General features: G+C 43.9%; 1 protein-coding gene across 1 annotated transcript in view; it reads right to left on the bottom strand.

Annotated features, from left to right (window-relative positions):
• Nucleotides 1-17,982, bottom strand: part of CLIP2 (CAP-Gly domain containing linker protein 2) — a 55,815-nt gene extending 37,833 nt beyond the window's left edge. The window contains exon 1 of the mRNA XM_062506941.1: nt 17,854-17,982. Coding sequence (XP_062362925.1) covers nt 17,854-17,965 — 112 coding nt within the window. The 5' untranslated portion in view covers nt 17,966-17,982. The remainder of the gene's footprint in view (nt 1-17,853) is intronic.
• Between the last annotated feature and the right edge of the window lie 2,952 nt (nt 17,983-20,934).

Here is a 20,934-nt window from a genome sequence, read left to right as displayed (position 1 = left end):
TACTGTCCCCAGCTGTGTGAGTACTGCTCCCAGCTGAAAATGTTAGTGGCAATGGAGACCATGGAGCTGCCAGCAGAGCTCAGTCAGCTCCCAGGGAAAATCTTCTCCTGGCTTCTGGAACCTGCCTTGGAAGTTTTCTCAACCTCATGTGTTCATCAAGAAGTTTTGGGGACTTTTGGGCAAATTTTTGACATTCAAGCTTGTGTCACTCTCAGTTTTGTAGGACAGTATACCAAGATGAACTCCATTAGACAGCATTATATCCAAGAAGCAGTTTCACTTTAAAAAAATTAAACCCAAAGACTATAAGGATGCTTAGAGCTTTTAATCTTTACAAAAGACTTGAAATAAAAAGAAGCGTGAAGATGGAAAGGTTCCATCCATCTGAACTATAAAAATAATCATAGGCAGAAAATAAGGCCACTGTTGTCATGTCAATGCTTAATAGCTTAATAACAAGACAGTAAAGCAGTCAGATTAGGAAGTTACATTTTAAGAAGACTCTAAGTTAAATAACCAAAGCTGGCTACAGGGATTTATCACCAACAAGGTGTGTGATAGGTAGGAGAACAAATTAAATTAGAAACACAACTTACACCTTGGTTTCACACTTGGCAGAGCACCCTAATACACAAAGATCATGCCACTGACATGTCTGTGCGCACATATGCAGCATGTCAAGAACAGCCAAACTCAACCCCCTGTTCAGGGAACTACAAGCACATAAAATTTAGGGGGCTCTGCTACTATATTGAGAAGAGATCAAAACTATTTTTCCAGTTTTACCGGAGCCTCAGTTTCAACACAGTTCTTGATTTTGGGTGTTAGTTAATGGTCAAGATACAGGCCACATTAACTCTCACAAGCACCTCTGCAATGTGGCTGGGATAAGCAAACCCTTCAGCAGCAAAGCTCAAGCAAAGAAAAGCAGGAAGGCTGCCCAAGGCTGAGCAAACATTACAGCAGGATTTAAAATTGCACTTAGACTCACTGCATCTCACTGCAAGAGCAAACAACTTCAAAACTGACTTAGACCAGAAAAAAAAAATAAAGAACAATTCATTAGATTCCTGGAACAACACTGTCTTTCCCCCACAGCCAAAATTTTAGTGCAACTTTACACACTCTTGTTCATTTTGGGTGCCTGTCTGATAGGCAGGTATGCTGAACTACAGGAATTACATCTCAGGGAAACAATTATTCCAGGCTCATGAGCAGTGCAGGCAGAAGCATCATTATTCTTGAGCATCAGGTGAATTATTCAAAAGTACAGGATATAAATAAGGAACTACCTGAAGGTTCACCTTATTTATTATGGCCACAATGTAGAAACTTGTGTTTTACATGGCTTTCATTACCCACATATGAAATAATAACCACAGAGCAGCTAATGGGCTTTTGTGCAGCAGGTTTTCAGAGAAGCCAAGAGTAACCATGATCAAGCTGAACTCATTTATCTTGGCTTTTACTAACCCATTAACCAGATGGTCAGACAGCATCCAGAGTAGTCCAAGTAGACCAAGCTCTGATCCTCCCAGGCATCTGGTCACCAGCCTTTCAGAAGGCAAATGGTAGCAATGAGTAACTTGACTTTAAACCCACAAGTATCTTGGGACAGCCCAAAAAGTGAGAGCAGCTGATGGCACTGCTCTCAGAGACCTGACACAGGCCACTCTTCAAGTACTTCTTACAGCTGAAGGGAAAGCCTTCCAAGAGGATTACCATGAAATATTTCCAAACTTTTCTAGCCTACGGGCACTAAGGAGTTGGTCTATTGTCTGTATCACTTGGATTTGCTCTTTTGAAGAAGAAAAGTCTTCCTGTTCTAGTCAGACTCCCCAGATAAATGCCAACAAGTTGCAAAAGACTGACTATAAAAAATGTTCCAAGAAACAGCAAAACAAAGCAAAACAAGATCTCAGGTATGAAACTGAGAAGTGTTATGCAAGAGAAACACACCTAACAGAACAAACTGGGTACATTCTACTCCAACCCTGCCAGTACTTGCTGATGCCAATCAAGAAGCCACAGGAACACTCTGAATGTCACTACTAGACCTCTAATTCAGCAGCTCACCTGGAAGCCAGTGATGAGGAAGGCTCTTCCTGCTTGATCCAAGAGGATCTACCCGTGCTGCTCTGTCCAGCACAGACCTCACTTGCTGGTCAGGACTTCAGCAGCAGCGACTGCCTTCCCCCTCTCACTGGGACCAGGCTCCAAGACACAGCAAGAAGTGAGCAGGATCTCTTGCACTCAGCGTTTCCAACTTTGCAATCCTATTGTGTTCATTAGCTGGCTCATTCTTTTTGGATTAAATGGGTTTCCTGTAGGTCACAGCTTCCAGGGCTGAACAACAACTTGCAAATCAAAGTCACACAGAGCATCTAGCACATCTTATCCAGCTGCAAATCTCTGCTTTCCCTTTGGCCTTCACAAAGCTACACATTAACCCCCACTATGGCAAACCTGCTGCTTAGAGTTCTTTCTGCAAACTCATCCCACCAGTTTTAGGGACCCACACTGATAAACTCCTACGAGCCAAAAGCTGGAGAGGTAAAAAGTTTAACTGAAGTTTCAGCCTGTTCACAGGGCTCTTGTTACCGTGTCAATGAAAGCCATGTGTCCAAAATCCCTTGAAGCACAAGGGCTTCTGCAAAAAGGGCATGGATTCTTCCAGCTCTTGGAAACTGCTGTAGGGGGGAGTGAACAGAAGCTTTGTATAGTACAGAAGCAAGCAAGAACCCCCCCAAGAAAGCTTTGGAAACTGAAGTGGGAGTAAGAGAGCACTTGCTCTGCAGCATCAGCAGGAATGGCTTTCTCTGCAGGATCCCTGACAGCATGCTCAGCCTTGTGCTATGTTTAAGTCAAATACACTGAACCCATCCATCCCCTCACTCCCTCCACATCTTTTGACCTCCCACAGCACTCCAGTTGGTCATTTCTTAACACCAGGCAACTGAAACAAAGGGGAAAGGAAACTTGTATGTAAAGGGGAGGAGGGAGAGGAAGGGAAGAGCAGTTCAGTGTGAGAAGCAGTGCACAGTGAGTGTTGCCCATGTATTTCCTACTCCCTGCAGAACCCTTTTGTAGTCTGACTGCTCCCAAGACACATGCCAGGCACCACAACTGCCAAAGGACTCAAATGCAACAGCCTGTTGTGTTGCCATGGAAATCAGGAGACAAGCAGTTAATTGATAAAATGGAGGCACACTAGATTTAAAAGAAAGAGGAAAGAAAAAACAAAAAACCCCCACAAAACCACACACACACAAAAAAATCCCAACCAACAACAAAAAAAACCCAAAACCACAACCAAATTAAAAGGAGAGATTCCACAGTAGCATCTTGTGCTAGGAAGAAGGGAAAAATAAACACAAACATATTTACAGAAGAGCTCTACAGTGCCCCTAAAAGAGGTATTTTTCCCTTTCTATTTTAATTTTCAGAGGTTTTTACCCTCAAACATCACCACATCACAAGACATCCTGACATGCAGCAGAGTTGCCCACCCACTCCCAGCTGCATTCCCTCTCCGTGGTAATCAATAATCTTCTCATCCACTACCTAGCACCAAAAGGTGCACCAGCCTGGCAGAACTGCCAGTGTCACAAGACTGAAGACACTTCACCCTCATGGCCCCTGCTGTAGATACCACTAACCTGTGACAGGGCAGCAAGTTCTGCAGTCTGTGAGCATCTCAAAGTGCAGCCTTGCAACCAGACTGGTCAAAAAAACTTTTGGTATAAGCTCTGCTCCTCCCAGCCCGGGCAGGGCTTCAGGACAGTCCTGACACCAGGGGACTGTAATGCCCATTTGAAGCCAAGATTTTGTCAGTTGGAAAACCCTGGTGCTGGCCACAGGGGTGCCAGCTAAAAGGAATAATGTCTGGTTTTACTGCCACAGAGATGATGCAAGAGCCTTGGAGGCGTTAGAGCAGCCTGGCTCACTGTTTGGTTCAGTGCTCAGTGATGAGGTGGGAATGACAGTCAGACACTATCCCTGCTCAGGGCACCAAACATCTGTGGTGAATAATACTATCCCATCCACCACCCTCCACTGTGAGCTGGAGGACAATATGGTCTTGTCCTTACAGCCACATAACTTGTCACCTCCTGGTGCAGTGGTTTTTACTCATCTACTTACACTGTAGTGACTGTAAGCCTCTCTGGGTCTGTAGTGCCATTTCATCTCCAAACACAACACTGCTGAACTTCACTGATGGAGAAGAGAGCTCACCAGAGCTTCCCCTCAGGGGAAGACAGTCCAGAGCATCTGCTCCCTACCACCTACAGCAGCTAGTCTGCCTGCCAAGAGAGAAGAACGCACAACCTGCTGCACCTCCAGGATCTGCCACCTGTGCAGGGAGACAGGGATTCTTCCCCTGGCAGCATCAGCAGCAGCCACACAGGCACAGACAAAGCACCTCCTGAGGGAGAAGGGCTGGTGTCCATTGCCTCCACAGCACTCACTGATGGTGAGGCCTTGCCTTGTGGAATTTATAGGTTCCCACATGGGCATTTGAGCTTCTCAAAGCAACCTGGATTACATGAATATGACACTGTCAGCAATGAAGTGAAAGCCAGCCCATTGCCACATCGAAATTCAAATTATCGAGCACAGCAATGAAGTAAGTGTTTTCTACAAGATTTATCACGGCCCTTTCAAACTGCAGGATGAGGCAGAAACAGAGAGGGAAGAGGTGCCTGAGAGAAAAAGCAATACTTTGCAGACAATAGCCAACGGCCTGGCAGCACACTGTGGGAGGAAGAAGCCCCAGATTTATGGCTGACTTGGAAACAACGACTGAAAGCTCTGCGAGTTCAAAGCTGAAAAGTAGGGGCCGTGATCTGGCACAGAGGCAAGCTCTGCATCTGGTACCCTGAAAATCTATTGCCCCTGCTGCTCCCAGGAATAACCCAAATGGTGGGGATATTAAAATCTGATACAACTTCAGCATCCCTGCGTTTAGCTCCTTTGAAGAGAGGAGGCAGATCCAGAAATAAAATTGCAATGAGGAGGAAGATAATAAGAATGAGAATTATGAATGAAAAGCAAAACCAAGTAAGGACCATTGCAAAGATGTCTTACACTGAATGGAAGGAGATGCCCATTGAGACAAATATTTGCCTCCAGAGAGGCAGCTGGGAAGGGCAGTGAACCTCAAACAGACATCCCAAACAAAGGCTTTCTTATAAAGGTCTCATTCAAGATGCTGACTGGTACAAAATCTGCTCTGCCACAGGCAAGACACACATTCTTGGTGCCTGCTAGAGATAGGAGGGATGGAGGAGCTGGGGGGGGGGGGGGGGGGGGGGTGGTTACCATCTATGCTAGATCAAATCCAGTATAATTCTGAAAAGAAACAAGCAGCAAAAGTATGTAATTATGAGTGAGGATTTAAAGTTGTTTTTTTTTTTTTAATAAACAACAGTATTCAACGAAATATGCAAAGCAGATTGGTTTTGGCAGTACAAGGGAGGCGAGTGACTAGTAGAAAATGCACAAGATTTCTTTCACTGAGGGATAATTACCTTGCAGCATATGGAGGATCTATTCATCTCAAGATTGCAGTTTTAATTCTTAAGTAATTATTATTTTTTAAAACCACATTCTTTCAACATTCACTTTTCAATACTCTATTTAACATTTTTGAGCCTTACAACAGGGCCTATACATCACACTTCTGGAGAAACACCCTGTTTTCACCAAAAACAATGAAAACAAAAATCCCACCATTTTAACAGCTTCGCAAGTTTAACAAAGACTGGAACACCCATATCTTCTTCCTCAACATGTGCTACCCTTCATCTCTAGAAAAAACATACAGACAAATTTGCAAAACTAGAACTTATTAAATGCCAGGTTAGTATAGTAAAGTAACACAGGGTATATTACAAAGTAACAGTCCCCATTCTTCCTTAAATAAACAATAAAATCACTTCAACTAAAGAAAGCATTAGTCACTTTATTCACCATAATTTATTCTGATAAGAAAACATAGTTTTCCATTCAAGCAAGCCCTTAGTTCTAAAGACTCTCCAAGTTTTGTCCCACTAGCCCCATAACCAAACTGGGTTACCTTGCACAGACCATTGCAAGTAATGAAAGACTTAAGGGCAGAAAGGAGCATTAGAAAGCAATCCAGGGTAACCTGTGAGATGGCCCCTAGAGCAAAAACACCAACTGGGGAGGGGGAGATACTTACAGGAGAGGGTCCTGCCTGGCACGGGGAGCTCCCCTCCAGCAGCTCGAGTCACACACCCCCTGTGAATGACCTCAGCTGCAGAGCTGCAGCCACACTGTATGCTCAGTTCTCTATAAAAGCAGCACACAGCTGATTTCTTGGAGCCTCTTCTTTTCAGAGAAGCATGGAGAAGCTCGAGAAGGAGCTCAGCCTAAATCTGCCATGCCCACAAACCCCAGCACACACACACGTGCACAGTTGTCTGCCGTGGGAATCTCTAAGGCACAAGTGTGGTTTGGGAGCTGCTGTGATGGAAGTGAAGACAGCTGCTCTCAGTGAGCTGATCCAATGACAAAAAGAAAGAAAAGGAGGCAGACACAGGTCTTTAATAAGACATTTATAAACGATTTCCCAGGCAGAACACTGGCACTAGCACAGAGAGCAGAACAGCCTAGGGACTGTTCTGAACTGGAGAAATTTATCTTGAGCACCAAACACAGTAAAGAGCAGTCAAGTGCCTTCCCTCCACCAAAAGAAATAATTGAGCAGCACGGTTTTGAAATTTCACAGCCTTCTTACATATTGGAATTTTGCTCAGACATCATTCCCACACAAAACCCACTTGGATGGACTCTGGGACCATTCCTACAGCACCAGCTGCGATGAGCAGCCAAGCAGTACATTGCTCAAGCAGGTGCATGCAGAAAGGCCACTGACTTATTCATTCAGAAATGATAGCATTAAGTCCGTCCCAATCAAATGTAGAATAGAAGGCACCAAAAAAAGGAGAGGAGCCTGCCTTTGTCCAGAGGGCAATTATTACTTTCTGATCAGACTGGAGCCAGGTTAGGGGATCCCAGCACCTCCCTGAACTGGGAACAAGATGCAGGAGAAGTTGCTGTGTGTGCTTAACTCACAGAGGTTTACTGATAGGGCAAAACCTGAGCTGCCATGCAAAAGCAGATTGACTGTACCTCTAACAATCCATGGGAAAGGAAAGTTAAATGACAGGAGACAGTCTAGTTTGCCTCCAGCTTTGGCACGGACTGCCTGTGGGCACAGTATTTACTCCAGCTATGTAAAAAGCATGAAAACCTCTCATACATCCTCAGAGTGCTCAGTGATCTGGTTACCCCAGTCAAGTCAGATTAGCCCAAATGCAGTGCAGTATTTTCCCTGGTGTGACAGATGATGAGCTGTGCCACTCATACCTGTGCTCCCACTGCACTTGGAGCACTGCAGAGGCCCACACTCCCCCAGCTCAGGCTTAAAGCATCCTTTATTTGGTACATTTGTACAACTGGAAGCTGCAAGCTCAGGCAGCAAGTGTTCTGCTGGCACTATGCAATCTCCCCATGATAAGGGCTAGACATGTAGCAATACAGCACAGCAGTAAGATCTTTCTCATCCCTACTCTCTTGACAGATAACCACTTCTCATTTCTACCTGCTGAACCTCAGAAATATTTCTTTGGTACAGCCACAAGCTTTTCTCTGACTTTCTAATTTTACTTTGCTCTGCTTCCCTCTGGCAGGAGTTGGGATAATCTTCACAGCAATTGTTCTTTACAAGAGTGCCAGCCTGCAAAAGGTATTTCCTCATGCTCTGTCTGCAGCTGCTCTTAAGAGAAGTAGAAAAAATTAACACCTGACATAGAAAAATGAAGGAGTATGCTTTGTTAGCTCCTTCTCTGCATGCTCAGAGGCTGGTTTTCAGTGTGACCAGCTATGCTGACAAACAACAGAGTTTAAAGCACTGGGATGGTACCAGCAGACAGACAAGCACTAGGCTTTCTCCCTTGTATGCAGGTTTTCCCCTTCCTCGGTACAAACAAGACATTAAAGCAATTGCACCATCTCTTTGAGTCATCCAGCTGAAAGAGGGAGATTCCAGGGGCCATCTGCAGCACCCCAGGATCCCAGAGGAACTACAGCAGAGGTAAAGACAACCACCTCATTACTGCCAAACTAACCTGGGCACAATCCTGGGGCTGCACTGTACTAAACACAGCTTTGATTCATCACTCCATCAGCCATTTATTCCTACCATACATCCATACACAGAGCAGGCTACACAGCACACAATGGACTGATTGTACACAGCCCCATGCTATGCAGAATGCAGTTTGTTGGGCTGGCTTTGCTTTGCCTAATCTAATAAAAAGGATATTTGAGAGCAGGTTAACACTGAGTCATCTACTTTATTCCCAATACCTGGTATAAACAGCTAAGTATCCAATTCAAAAGGCAATGAGCTGCACATAAACAGTATCATTTGCAGAAAAGCCAAGTCACCTATTTGCACTGGATGTCTTTCTTGTTTTTTTTTTTTTTGAAAGTAAACATGATCATGATACAGATCTGATCCTAAAACACATGAGCTATGATACAAACACTGACTCCTCACAGCAAGTGTTCTCAAACCCAGTAGATCTAAGTCTCAGTGACCACCAGAAATGACATCTTACACCATTCCAGGAGTGATGGTGGGGAAACTGATGGTGTGAAGTGAGAGATCACAGATAAAGCTTGGGAGCTGACAAGTTGAGCTGCATTGAAGACTGAGCTCAGGGCCCCACCAGACACACTGAGCACAGACCATGCTCCCATTCCCAGTACACCTTACTGGTATGAAAGACTCACGTGTGGACTATGACTCTCTCATGCCACTTCTTCAGCACTTTATCAGATGATCAGTTTTAGACTTATCTTCTGAACACCCAGCCAGGATAGAGTCAGTCACTGAGGATGATACCCCCAAGCCCATTTTAGGGTTCAGAATTTTCTCAATATACCATCTTGAAATCCTTCTCTTCAAATCTCCATCAAACCTTTCTAATTTCTGGGAGCATTTTTGTTTTTCTGAACAAATACCTCCAAATAAAATATTCTACAGAAAGTATTTCTGTGAAATAAGTTATACAGCAACTTATAAAGGCTCCTGTAATCCTTCAGGGACGTGAATCCTAAATAACTGCAGATTTAAGCGTGAAATAAGACAAGCATGTGCAGGACAGAAACTTACCCTACAGCTCAAACACTGCACACCCTCAGCCAAATTCCAAAGGCACTAGTGTTTACAGACACAACACTTCAGTCAATGGAAAGGATGAGGGGAAGCAGCATCAGAGATGGCAACTGCTGCTCCTGTGCCAGGACTGGGAGGATGGCATAGGCAAGACCTACTTTAAGCTGTCTTTTGTGTAAAATGTGGGTAATACTGACCTTCATCAAAGCCTTCAGGCTTTACAGGAGGTGGTGAGGCATTCAGAGTCTTGAACAGAGAAGTTTCATGTGTGCATAGGAGGCTTTTAGTTGCAGAAAGTGAGAATGACTTGCAGCTCCCGCTTGGTAGGAATTCCTTAAGCAGACTGGGAGCACTCCTGTAGCAGTGTTAACTCCTGCATAGCACTGCCCTACAACTGGAGCACTGGCAGTGCACTACATCACACAGATTTACTCCTGAACCTTGGTGCAGGTTCACCTTTTAAGAGGTACTCATGGCTAAGTTCATCACTGCCTTCCTCTGACAGCATTTAAAAATCCCCATTCACAAACATTTCCGTTCTCACAAAGAGTTCTGCAAACACATCCATGGAGTGAAGTGCTCTGCTGAATCCTCCAGACCACAATCCAGATGCAGCACACAAGACACACATACTCTGTGCTGGAAAGTGGCATTGCCAAAGACATTTTGTAGCAGAGAGACTATCAACTGTATTTTGAATAGAGCTGCTGAAGTCACAGACAGCTCAATTCTAACAACTCCTATTATTTTAGAGTGAATGTTGTGATAAACAGTGTTTTCTTACAGATCTCACTCCTGCATAAAAAAACATTTCTCACTTTTATGGGAACAGGATATTAATTTACTTACTAGCATCTTCATTAAAAAGTAAATATTCTACTGAACTTAAAACAAATAGAGAATAATATTTGTATTCTAAATGTTAAGGCTTTTGTGCAGATCAAGTCATCTACTTGACTGCTTGCAAGGAAGATGCTTATATGCAGGGTCAGTGTGTGATGGTTAATTCCAACCTATGGCAAATATATACCAACAGTCTGATGCCACTTTAATCCTGCAGACTCTCATCCCAAATCCAGCTATGCCAAAGGGAATCTTTCCTTTAATTTCAATGAATATTGGCTCAGGCCTCTAATGATTAATCTGCTCTTGCTGGATTAGTGTAATTGTTGGAGGCAGAACATGCAGGACCAGATCCCGCCCCAAAAGCTGCATCCCTACTTTGATGGGCATAACCACAACCACAGTGATGCTACTGCAGATTCACACCAGTCCAGCTGAATAGCATTCAGTTCATTATATTCCAGCCTCCATAAGCTGAACATCTGTGGGATGCAGATTTTCTTTCCCTGCTATTCTGTGAAGAGCTACAGAGAGAGCAGGAGTGAGTCTGACCTCCATATGTCTTTGGTGTGTGCTCATGCCTCATCCACAATGAATGAGCTGAATATTAAGGATTAACTACATCAAATCCTTCTAAGAGTATCTAATCATTAAGACAATTAAAATCAGACTCACAGTTATCTCTGTATGTTACCTGCAAAGCTGATTAAACTAAGATTAATTTAATGCCCTTTTATATTGCTTGGAATGCACTGAATCACTTCCTGGGAGAGGAATACCACCAAAAGTACTTCTTTCCTTCAGGAGAGGAACCAGAAAGGATGGAGGAACCACCACCTTCAAAAACCCCAGTACAAAAGGTATTTCAGAGTGTAGGATGGCAGGCAGACAGCTCATGAAAGGCACGTGTGAGCTGAATACAAGCCCACAACCAAGCCAGGAAACTCTGGCATAGGATATGCCATGAAGATGAGAACAAATATGCAGGGTCTCATGACAGCATCTGTGTCCATGAGTGACAGGATTTGTATGGAGGGACACAACCTCCACACAGGGCACTTCAGCCAAACCCTCAGCAGTGATGAAGGGATGCATCCAGGCTCTAATGATCCCTTAGCAGAGCTCTTCCCATGGTTGTTGCAGTTCCCACTCCTCAGCTGTACCTCAGCACTGGATCACCAAAACTACTCTCCTTTGCAGTTTTTCCTGTTCAGCCCTTGAAAACAACCTTGTTTTCTTTCAGATACCTGTTAACTCCTTGACCAACTGACTGCCTGTGCAGAGCTGGATCCTGCAGCTCTGCCTACTAATGGGAATGCTAATCTGCTGACACTGTAATAGAGGCATTTGATCCTCAAACACCTCGCTGGCACCTCAACCACCTAATTCCCCAAGGAACCCAAGACACTGCGTATACAGAGCCATGAACATAAAGCAAGAGCTAATCAAACTTCACTGACACCAATGACATGTTTCCAGCAGGATCACTAATCTGACCCCAGGGTTGCAGCATGGATTTAATTGAGGACAGCACTCAGATGGGAGCTGACAATACTGACCACTTCATGAGGCCTTATGCAAAACAGCAAAAACCAATGTTTGCTAGAAATAATAGCAGCCTCTGGCCCTGTGATGTGGGGTCTTCTCTCTCAATTCACCAGCACACAACACCCCAAGTTAATATTAATCAAGAGGCACAAAGCCTTTGAACAGACAAGAATTAGGTGTCTCTGTCTGTGCCAGTCAATCCGCTGCTCCATAAAATCCTATTTCTTTTGTTACAGGCAAAACAGTGGTTTAGTGTCTTTAATAATTATTTGGGAATTAGAATTAATAGATTGATACAAAATCAGAGAGCCTCAGCAGTTTTTTGCAGCTTTATTAAAAAAACTCCTATGTTAAGACACCACCAAACTGTCAATATTTACCTGAGAGCAAGCTCCCCAAGTTCTCTATTATTACTGAGGCATAAATTCCCCAGGAATGACACCATCCCCCCCTCTCTGTTTTTTACCACAGAAAATTCCAGAAGCAACAGAAATTGCTTCTTAGTGCTATGCATCCAACTAACCTAACTTAAAAAACAACCTGAGAAACTCGAGGGGCAAACAACTGATTTCCAAGTTAACTTACCAAGATGTTGCTGTTAACGTTGTGGCAGATAAATAAAATGGAATGAAGATTTTCCACTGGGAAAGGCAAGAGTAAGGCAGTAAATGCACAAGAGAGCCAAGGTGGTGGTAAGATTTAGGGTCCTACAGCAGAACTGAGGCAGGTACAGATTGTAAGAGACGTGGCCACAGAACTGCTGAATCTCAAACTAGAAGCAGCTCCCAGAATATAATCACATTTCTAGAAAATAAGCTTTTTTAAAAAAAGTTAGCCCCCTCACGCAAACCCAGCCCTGGGGCAGAGCAGTAACTGTCCCCCAAAAAGGGGCCCAGTACCAAAAAAAATCAGCCCATCAGTACTCAAAACCCAAATGCAACTAAGTAGGACCTAATACCCAGCTCAGCCTTATCAAAGCCTCATTACAGCATATTTTAGTTAAATTACCCTATGGAGCTGGTCATCCCATTCTCTTTAATGGCCCTGGGAATGTTCCAGTCTGCTTCACTCTTCTTTTTAGTGAACAAAAGCAACACACAGTATTTGCAGAAGCAGACATTATGCCAACATTAATTAGCCTTGTGCATTTATTCTTCATCAAAAATAATGCAGGTACACTTCTATGAAAACAAGAAGGCATTGCCAGGCTCTCAGCAATGTGCTGCATAGTTTAGCTATCAAAGCAGTTTTTGGCAATAAAACTAGCTAACTGCTGAAAAACAGTTTTGATATTGTTAGTCATGCCTAAATATAAAATTCGTGTGACAGATACTTGCACTTGCCCGTTCAGAAAGACAGGATCCATCTGTAAAATCCAAGGTCTATGCTGGATTCTTACTGGATGCACATAAGTCTCACAGAAAACTTAATAAATTTGGGCTTTTTTGCCTCCAGCACTGAAGTCTCAGTGTTGCCCAGCTCCATCTCCAAATACAAATATTTCTTTTATACTCTGTCTTTGCTAGAAGTTTTTAATTGAACAAGAGATTTAAGAACTATAAACAAACATTAGAGCCAGCTGACAGCCAAATGAAGTACGAGAGGTAAATTTCTCCTCCAACCATGTTACTCTCACACTGCTCTGAGCAGACAAAACCCACCCTGAAATGTGAATGCTTCTCTTCCCAGCAGCTTTCACCTGTTCCACCAGCTGGAAGGGCTCTGTGGGCCCATTCATCACAACTTCCATTCTCTTTCCATCTTGCAAAAACAGGCTTTTCCAGGAGGAGGGTGGGAAAGTAACTGAGACATATGAGCTTAGTAACAAGAAATCCAAATATTATATTGAGCCCTTTATCCATGACCCACACCTTTAACACAGAAACCTCTCCTGAATGTGGGGTAAAGAGCAGAGACTTTCTTACTTGAAACATGGGAAATAAGCCAACACATTTGTGGGAAATCCTCTTCTAAGGCAGCTAGAGATGAATTTTCAGTCTGTTCAGTTTAAGGAAAATAAAGTACTGCAAAGCAGCAGAACTTATTTCTTCCATTGTTCCAGCTTTACAGGAGAGAAGGGAGGGGGGCAGCCAGCATGGACACCCCTCAAGGCTAATTTCTTCCAGGAGTCCATGTCAGCTGCTAGTTCCCCACTGACTTTCAGTGGAAAGGGCAATCTCCATTTCTTTTTTTTGTTTGTTTTTAAAGCCCACAACCACAGCAAACCAAAGTACCTAACCCAGACCACCACCACAAAAGCCCTTAACTCTAATGGCTCTGTGAAAGCACCAGCTCAGGTAAGGAGACACAACTCTCCACTCAAGGAAAGTTCAAAGAGGGCATAGGATATTCCATGAGCAGAACTGACTCTGAATATGTTTTCAGGAAAAATAACTCTAATACAGCATGTGTGGCAAGCTGGCTCAGAGTGAGTACAGCACATTTGGTCTCCACAGAAACCTACAGCCATGAATTGTGAAACTCTGTAGACATGCATACACAGCATCTCCCATCTGCATCAGCCCTCTTTCTGCTACATAAGATGTGAATTGTCAAAATTACATGGAAATGGAAATGTTGAACAGGAATCTCAGTGCCTGGGAAAGGAAGAGAGAAATGGGACAGATAAGAGACATTTGACTTTCTACAAAAGAATATGAACAGAACACTGGAGAAAAGAAAAAGGAGAAATCAGAGCAACTTTGTGCATTCTAGGGTAAGAATAAGGGGAAGTACCTCCACTTGCACTTGTGCAGACAAGATTGATAAAGTTATGGGAGGGGAAGAGGACCAAAGGGTGAAGCTTTTAAAAATTCATTTGCATCTAATGGCTCTGACATCTCTTAGGTACAACTGGAGAACAGGCTTAAGAACTCTTAACATACAATCTGAAAGATATAATCCTCATTTGGGGTCTGTCTAAACCCAAACTCCCAGAGCCAAGGAACACTTCAGAGGCAACAGACTGGGCACTGCTACAGATTAATTCTGTGCTTTGTTAGATTTATGGTTCTCTTCTGCTACTATGTTTCAGGATTTTGAGATTTCTATCCTCCACCAAGGTAGCAAATTCATATAGATCAGCGTTGCAGCTCTGTATTTTGTAACCTGAACCACCTTGGTTTTCTTCATCAAGCTCCTGAAAATACAGACATCTCCTTTGGGTTCTCTGGCAAGAGGAAGGTAAGTGCAGAGGCAAGGAGTAAGGCAGGAGTTTAAGGGCATGCAACGAGTTTTTGTGGAGTCAGGAGAACGTTGCCAGCCTCCCAGGAACCACTTACAGTGCACAGACACAGGTCATAGAGCTCATGGTTTCTGCAGGGCTTCTCAAACACCTCATACAGAGACTCCTTCGTACAGCTTTAAGACCTCATATAAAGTCTAGTGACCCAGATGTGATTAATCCCAAGAAATTTAATGAATTCCAATTTCCACAGCCATCTATCACCAGATTCTTTGGCTGCAGGCATCCCCAAAATTCACATCAGTGCCTGCTATGGTTAGGGCTTCAGTGATGTGGACACTTGGCTCTGGAATAGAATTAAACCACTTTAACACCAAATAAAAAAAAAAAAAAAAAAAAGAGAGAGAGAGAGGAGAATTTTCTCTTGAAGTTTTCCCCTACCAGAGGCTGAATCCCATGACTCTGCTGTGGCTGGGCCCCACAGCCAACACAGATGCTGCCACACTCAGAGAAGGGCACATAAGCAAGCCAGCAGGATTTTGGGATGCAGATTTTACTCATCTTTGGAAAGGAGAGGAGCAAGAGGCAGCTGGCCAGACTTTTGGAGAGATTTGCAGGAAGAAGAGCAGGTACAGACCATGCAGGGACACAGCACTAGCTCTTGAGCAGGACACTGAGTGAGAAGGTGTCAGAGATAACACTACAAGCCCATCTACTGTTATACACCCAGCCCACACCATTTAAGTAACCCCACTATGCTCAGTTCTCACCTTCCAGGTAGGAATGGCCCAGTGCTGTGATTGCTCCAGCAGCTCCACAATTTCCAAAAGCCACCTGCACTATCCTGAGAGGCAGAGGAGCAGCAGTACATCTGTCACACAGCACCAATCCACCATCACAAGACTTCTCCCCTTCTCCAGGCCCACTATTTTTCCAGGAGTAAAACACAGAACTTCTCAAGCAAAGGTCAGACTCCATTTGGAGCCACACAGGGTACTTGGCTGCACATCCCTTGGTGACAGATGGCTGGAGCTGAACAAGGCACAAAGGAACTCCAGTGAACAGGCACTGCATTCAGCCCAGAGGTTGCCTTGACCCTGCCACTGACTGACCCTTTCATACCACAAGACATGCACCAACTGTGCCTGCTGAGATGCCACTACAAAGTCTCTGGGGGGAAGACAGGCCTCAGATAATTTCCCTCATTTTGGTGTTTTTCATGTGATTAAAATCAACTGAAAGCAACTCCATGACACACAGCAATTATAAATCCAGATTGAAGCACCCTGAGAGAGTCACAATGGGGAGTTGTACTGGCACATCACTGGAGTTCAGGTTCATTTCTCAATCACAGCTGAGGGCATGGAGAAACAAGGGGGAAATTCAGAAATACAGGGTCAGAAGAATAACTTCAAAATACACAGCCAAACCTATCCAACTTTTCTTTGTCAATTTATGCTTCCCTCTAGCAAACAAATAAAAGGATACTTCAACATCTTAGATTTGGGTACAAAATAAATAGTAAAACCCATTCACAGAAAATTGCAATCCAAACACTTGTTAATATACACACATAGGGCCAAGTGCTCAGTAAAGGAGGAGCAGCACCTTTCCAATCCCTACAGTGCTGTATCACACCAAAGGGTCTGGAACTCTGCACATGATCTCAAAAAGTGATTGGCCCCTCAAACAAGGCCTTGCAGATGTGCAAAAAGCCAAATTAGACCTGTAGCTTTTGCAATACTGTTTGGGGAAACAATTTACAGTGGCAGAGGTTATACATACACTATTGGTCACTGCAAGAAGAAAGAGCTCAGCTGAAAGAACCCATGAGCAAAGCACAGTCCCTGATGTGTAATAAGGGAGCAGAGCCAGTGGCTCAGCAATAAGTAGGGTCTGGGGGTGAACATCCTGTGCAGAGGCTGTTCTGAATCACCATCTCCGTGTGCCCAAGCAAAACAGGAACCTCAGTTATGGATATTATTTTGTTTTGATTAAATAATTAACACCTCAGCATTTCTCTGATAAGAGAAAGCATTGTCTTGTGACCCTCGTTTTTCAGCATCATTATCCCAGACTAATTCGTCCAAGCATTCTAAAGCAAGTTTTGACCAATATTATCCCCTTGATTAAAAACACTGAGAGGTAAAAGGCTTTCCTGATTCTGCTAAATGTTGTATATTTTGGAGACTGAAACACACAGCAAAGTAACCAGGCATGTAGGAAGGGGCCTGAATTATAAGACAAGAGGCTGACAGATCTAAAGAAGCAACCACTGACCTCCTCAAATGAAAGTGTAATACAGTGAAAGTACAAGTTTTGATAGGATAGACATCATCCTGATGTGCTCCCCAAGAAGCAAGAAGAAAGCTTTTTTTAACAAAGTGAAATGAAAAACATGACAGATAAAACTCCCATCCTGAATATTTACTAAATTATATATAATAAAAGAAATAACCCACCAGCCAATAAGCCAGAAAAATTAATCCTAAGCAAAACACACCCTCAACTGCCTCTGAAGTGTTAATTATACTGATAATGGCAGTCTGCATATCTTATGTATACACTGGATACAGATCAACAACAGCAAGGCATGTGTAGGTAGGTGAAGGTAAGTCATTATTCAAATCCTAGGGTTTCAAATGTTTCTGTTTAAACAAAGGCACTAATTTGACATAAACAGTGCAGGCCAAATCACCTTAAGTGCTCAGTTATTACTCCAGTATCCTCACAGGCCAATAGCAATGGCTACAGGGCAGTATTTAAGGTCATGGGGGAGGTTCCCATCTGCCTAACTAACAGCCCTTCCCATGTCTGTACAGGTACCTCTGTCAGCCCTAAACACCAGCAGATCCATCTGTATCCCAGCCACTCCACAACTTGTCTATTTTGTCCATTACTTGAGAGAGGGAGCCCATTTATTCACCCTGTTACACTTGCTTTGATCCATCTACACTCATCCAGATGGGGAATTTCACATCCCATGGAACACTGGCTCCACTAGCCCCACTGCCTCCAAGCCAGGCAACCACCTGGGTCAGCTCATGGCCCTGCATGGAGCCCTTACCTTCCTTTGAGCCAGTGGTGACAGCAGCTGTGGTGGTCCCTGATGCCCGTCCCACTGGGCTGGAGTGCTTCCCAGCCCTGCCTGGGATTTTAAGTCCACTTGGTTTCAGCATGATTCCTGTTTCCTGTATCTCAGGCTCCTACTGCCAGTGTCTCAAGAGCTGTCCTCGTGTCACTGTTCAGGCTTCTTGATGGTGTACCTCTTCTTCCATTGTCACACACCTGGGAGAGAAGAGCACAAAGAAATCAGATCGAGAATGAGTGGGACAGCATGGACCAGGCTCCCAGAAAGCAGTGCCCAGCTCTGTCCTCACAGCCCTAGAAGAGTCAGAACCTTTCATTTCTTCTCCTGCTGTTTTATAAAACAAGGGTGATCATTCCCCCTCATCTCCCTCATGTTAATTTTTTTTTCATCAATCTCTAACTCCTGGGCCAGAGCTGAAACTTCCCAGAGCCATTAAACAAGAACTTAAATACAGTTTGGGATATGAGTAACTGAAATGGTTTTGACTGGTTTTAAATTCTAAAGCCTCAGTTCAGCACCTGCCAAGCCTCTGTTGTGCTGTCAGAACCCTGACAAAAGGCAGCACCTTTCATGCACACCCCTGAGTCTCACCAGCTTTCAGGGCAGCTTCTCCAAAGTGGCAGGGGAAGGAAGGATGAAGCCAGCGTCTGAGATGGGATTTTCAACTCCTTTCCTTACAGACATATCCAAAAACTTATCACAGAAATGAAGGGTATTTGACCCTATGGAATGACAAGAAAATTTGAAAAGTAACCTCAAAACTTCCTGAAATTTAAGCATGACTCTACCAACTAATCATTAGTGAAGTCACAACTCTTCCTTATGTCACTCCCTTCCCAGTAAGCAAATGGAATAAAACCTCCAAAATCCTTGCAAGGATGTTGCATCAACAAGCACAATTTTATGACAAGAAAGGAAAAATAAAGGAAATTACTAAGTTGTTAAAAAAAAGGCAGTAACATTCCTAATGGATAAAGAAAAATAACAAAAAACCCCTAAGCCTAACAGCCAGAAGGAAGCTGAGGCTGGGAGTCAGCAGGCTAGCATGTGGAGGGAAAAAAGCTGCAGCAGAGAAAACCAGGCACAATGCAAACTTAACAGCAAGGAGAGCAATCCAAGGACCAGCCAGAAACTGGACACACTGCTTCCTAGGCAAAGGAGGGAGGCAGCACCCCTGAGAATCAGTGCAGCAAAGATTCACAGATGGTACGAGGAGGGAATTGCAATAATGGCATGGGAAATGATTAAGGCATGAGTAAGGACTTCAGCACAGGCTGGGTCAGAGCGAGCAGAGGGCTGGCAGGGCTCCAGGAAAAGCTGCGAGCAGACACAGAGGAGGGAAAACCACAAGGAGAATTCCAAAACTGTATTCCTGAGGAGTCACAAATACCTAAAAGTGCAATAGGAATCAGTCATCCTACATCAGCTCAAAGACACAAAGAAAGGAGGGATCAGCAGAGACATCCTGGGGAGGAAGCCTGAGCAAAAAACTGAGGGATCAAGGCCTTTTGCCCACAAAGGTGTCCAGTACCTGAAGTGGATTCAGACACCTGCAGATATTCACCTCACATAGAAGTCAGGGCTGGCTATGAGAGGCAGGATGCTCCAATCACATCACCCACAGCAGAAATAACAGACAAGAGCAAGAAATTCTTGTTAAAGAAGAGAAGAAACACTGTTCCTGCAGCAGAGCTGCAAGGAACAGCTGTCAGAGCTGGACGGGAGGCTGCAGCTTCCAGCTCTGTTTAGCATAAAATAGGGAGAAAAGGAACTGAATCTGGAGGTGAGAAACTTTGATCAGCCAGGTTCGTTTTATCTGTCAAGCCATCAGATGTGGCATTTCCCACCCACTCCATCTCATAGGGCACATTTTGCCCAGGGCTGGCTTTGGTTTTACAGACCAACTTGATTTCTAGCTCTTCTGCTAGAAGGTGATGTGCTCTACCTAGAGACCTCAATCCATCACCTTCAGCCTCAAAGTCTGCCTTCTTCACAACATCACCTCACTTCTGAATTTACTCAGTATTTGGTCCTACATTTTGGTTACAAGGTTTGATGTTATACTCAGGATTAAGCAACCTGGGACTGCTGGTCCTTCCACACAGCTGGTTGAATTAACCAGGAATGTGGATAAGAAGATAAAAAGATACAGGGAAATAAAAAAAAGTAGTAGAAAAGAATTTAAGTAAGAAAGGGTGCCAGAAGAATAAAAGGATTTTATAGTTTTTCAATCTTCTGTTAAAGAGAATGTCTAACCTTGCAGCCAGAACCACATAAACTTCAGGGAACAGTGAATTTAGTGTGTTCCTCTATTTTGCTGCCCATCTTTGAGGAGACAGGAACTTCAGTTTGTTCTCTCTCCACATCTCATTATCCCTAAAGATCAGCTGTCCACTCCCATCACAGGATATTGTGATTTTCTGCTTCTTCTCAGGACAACTGGATATTTTTACACTGGGGAGAGAAACAAGAGGAAGCATATTCCCACCACGTAAATAATTCTGCCAGAAATCTTTACACAAACACATTTGCCTTCAACACACTAATGCTAAAACCAAATGAACTCCACAGGCTGCTAAGGGGAACAGATAGACACTTTTATGCTTTTTAACCACCACAACCAGTTCATGGCCACACTCACCAGGGTCACATAAAACAGATTCAAAAACTTCTCAAGTGCCACTGGGAATCATAGCAGATCCCCTGCCTGGCTGTGCCCATTGCATGGGGAGGGTCTGACAGGGGCAAACTCACCCAGCTGAAGTGTCACAGTCATAAGCTGCAGGCTGACCCCAGCCAGGGACAGCTGCCTCAGCACACCCCTGCACATTCATCACCACACAGGGAAAGAAGGATGAACTGGAGTCAATTTTACTATATATGCAGTTTGTCAGTACTGCACAGATAAAAATAAATGTCTGGGATGCTTTTAAAGAAGTCTGTACTGCTGCTAGGGACAGATACTCCTTCTCTGTCACCAGTTTCTCTCCCACTTCAACACAAATACGTATGAGCAGATTTTTAGGAAGCTCTGAACAGTAAGCATGGTGCTCTTCC

Source organism: Cinclus cinclus, chromosome 22, assembly GCF_963662255.1.
Source record: "Cinclus cinclus chromosome 22, bCinCin1.1, whole genome shotgun sequence".
Lineage (NCBI taxonomy): Eukaryota > Metazoa > Chordata > Aves > Passeriformes > Cinclidae > Cinclus > Cinclus cinclus.
This window is presented reverse-complemented; position numbering and strand designations above follow the sequence as displayed.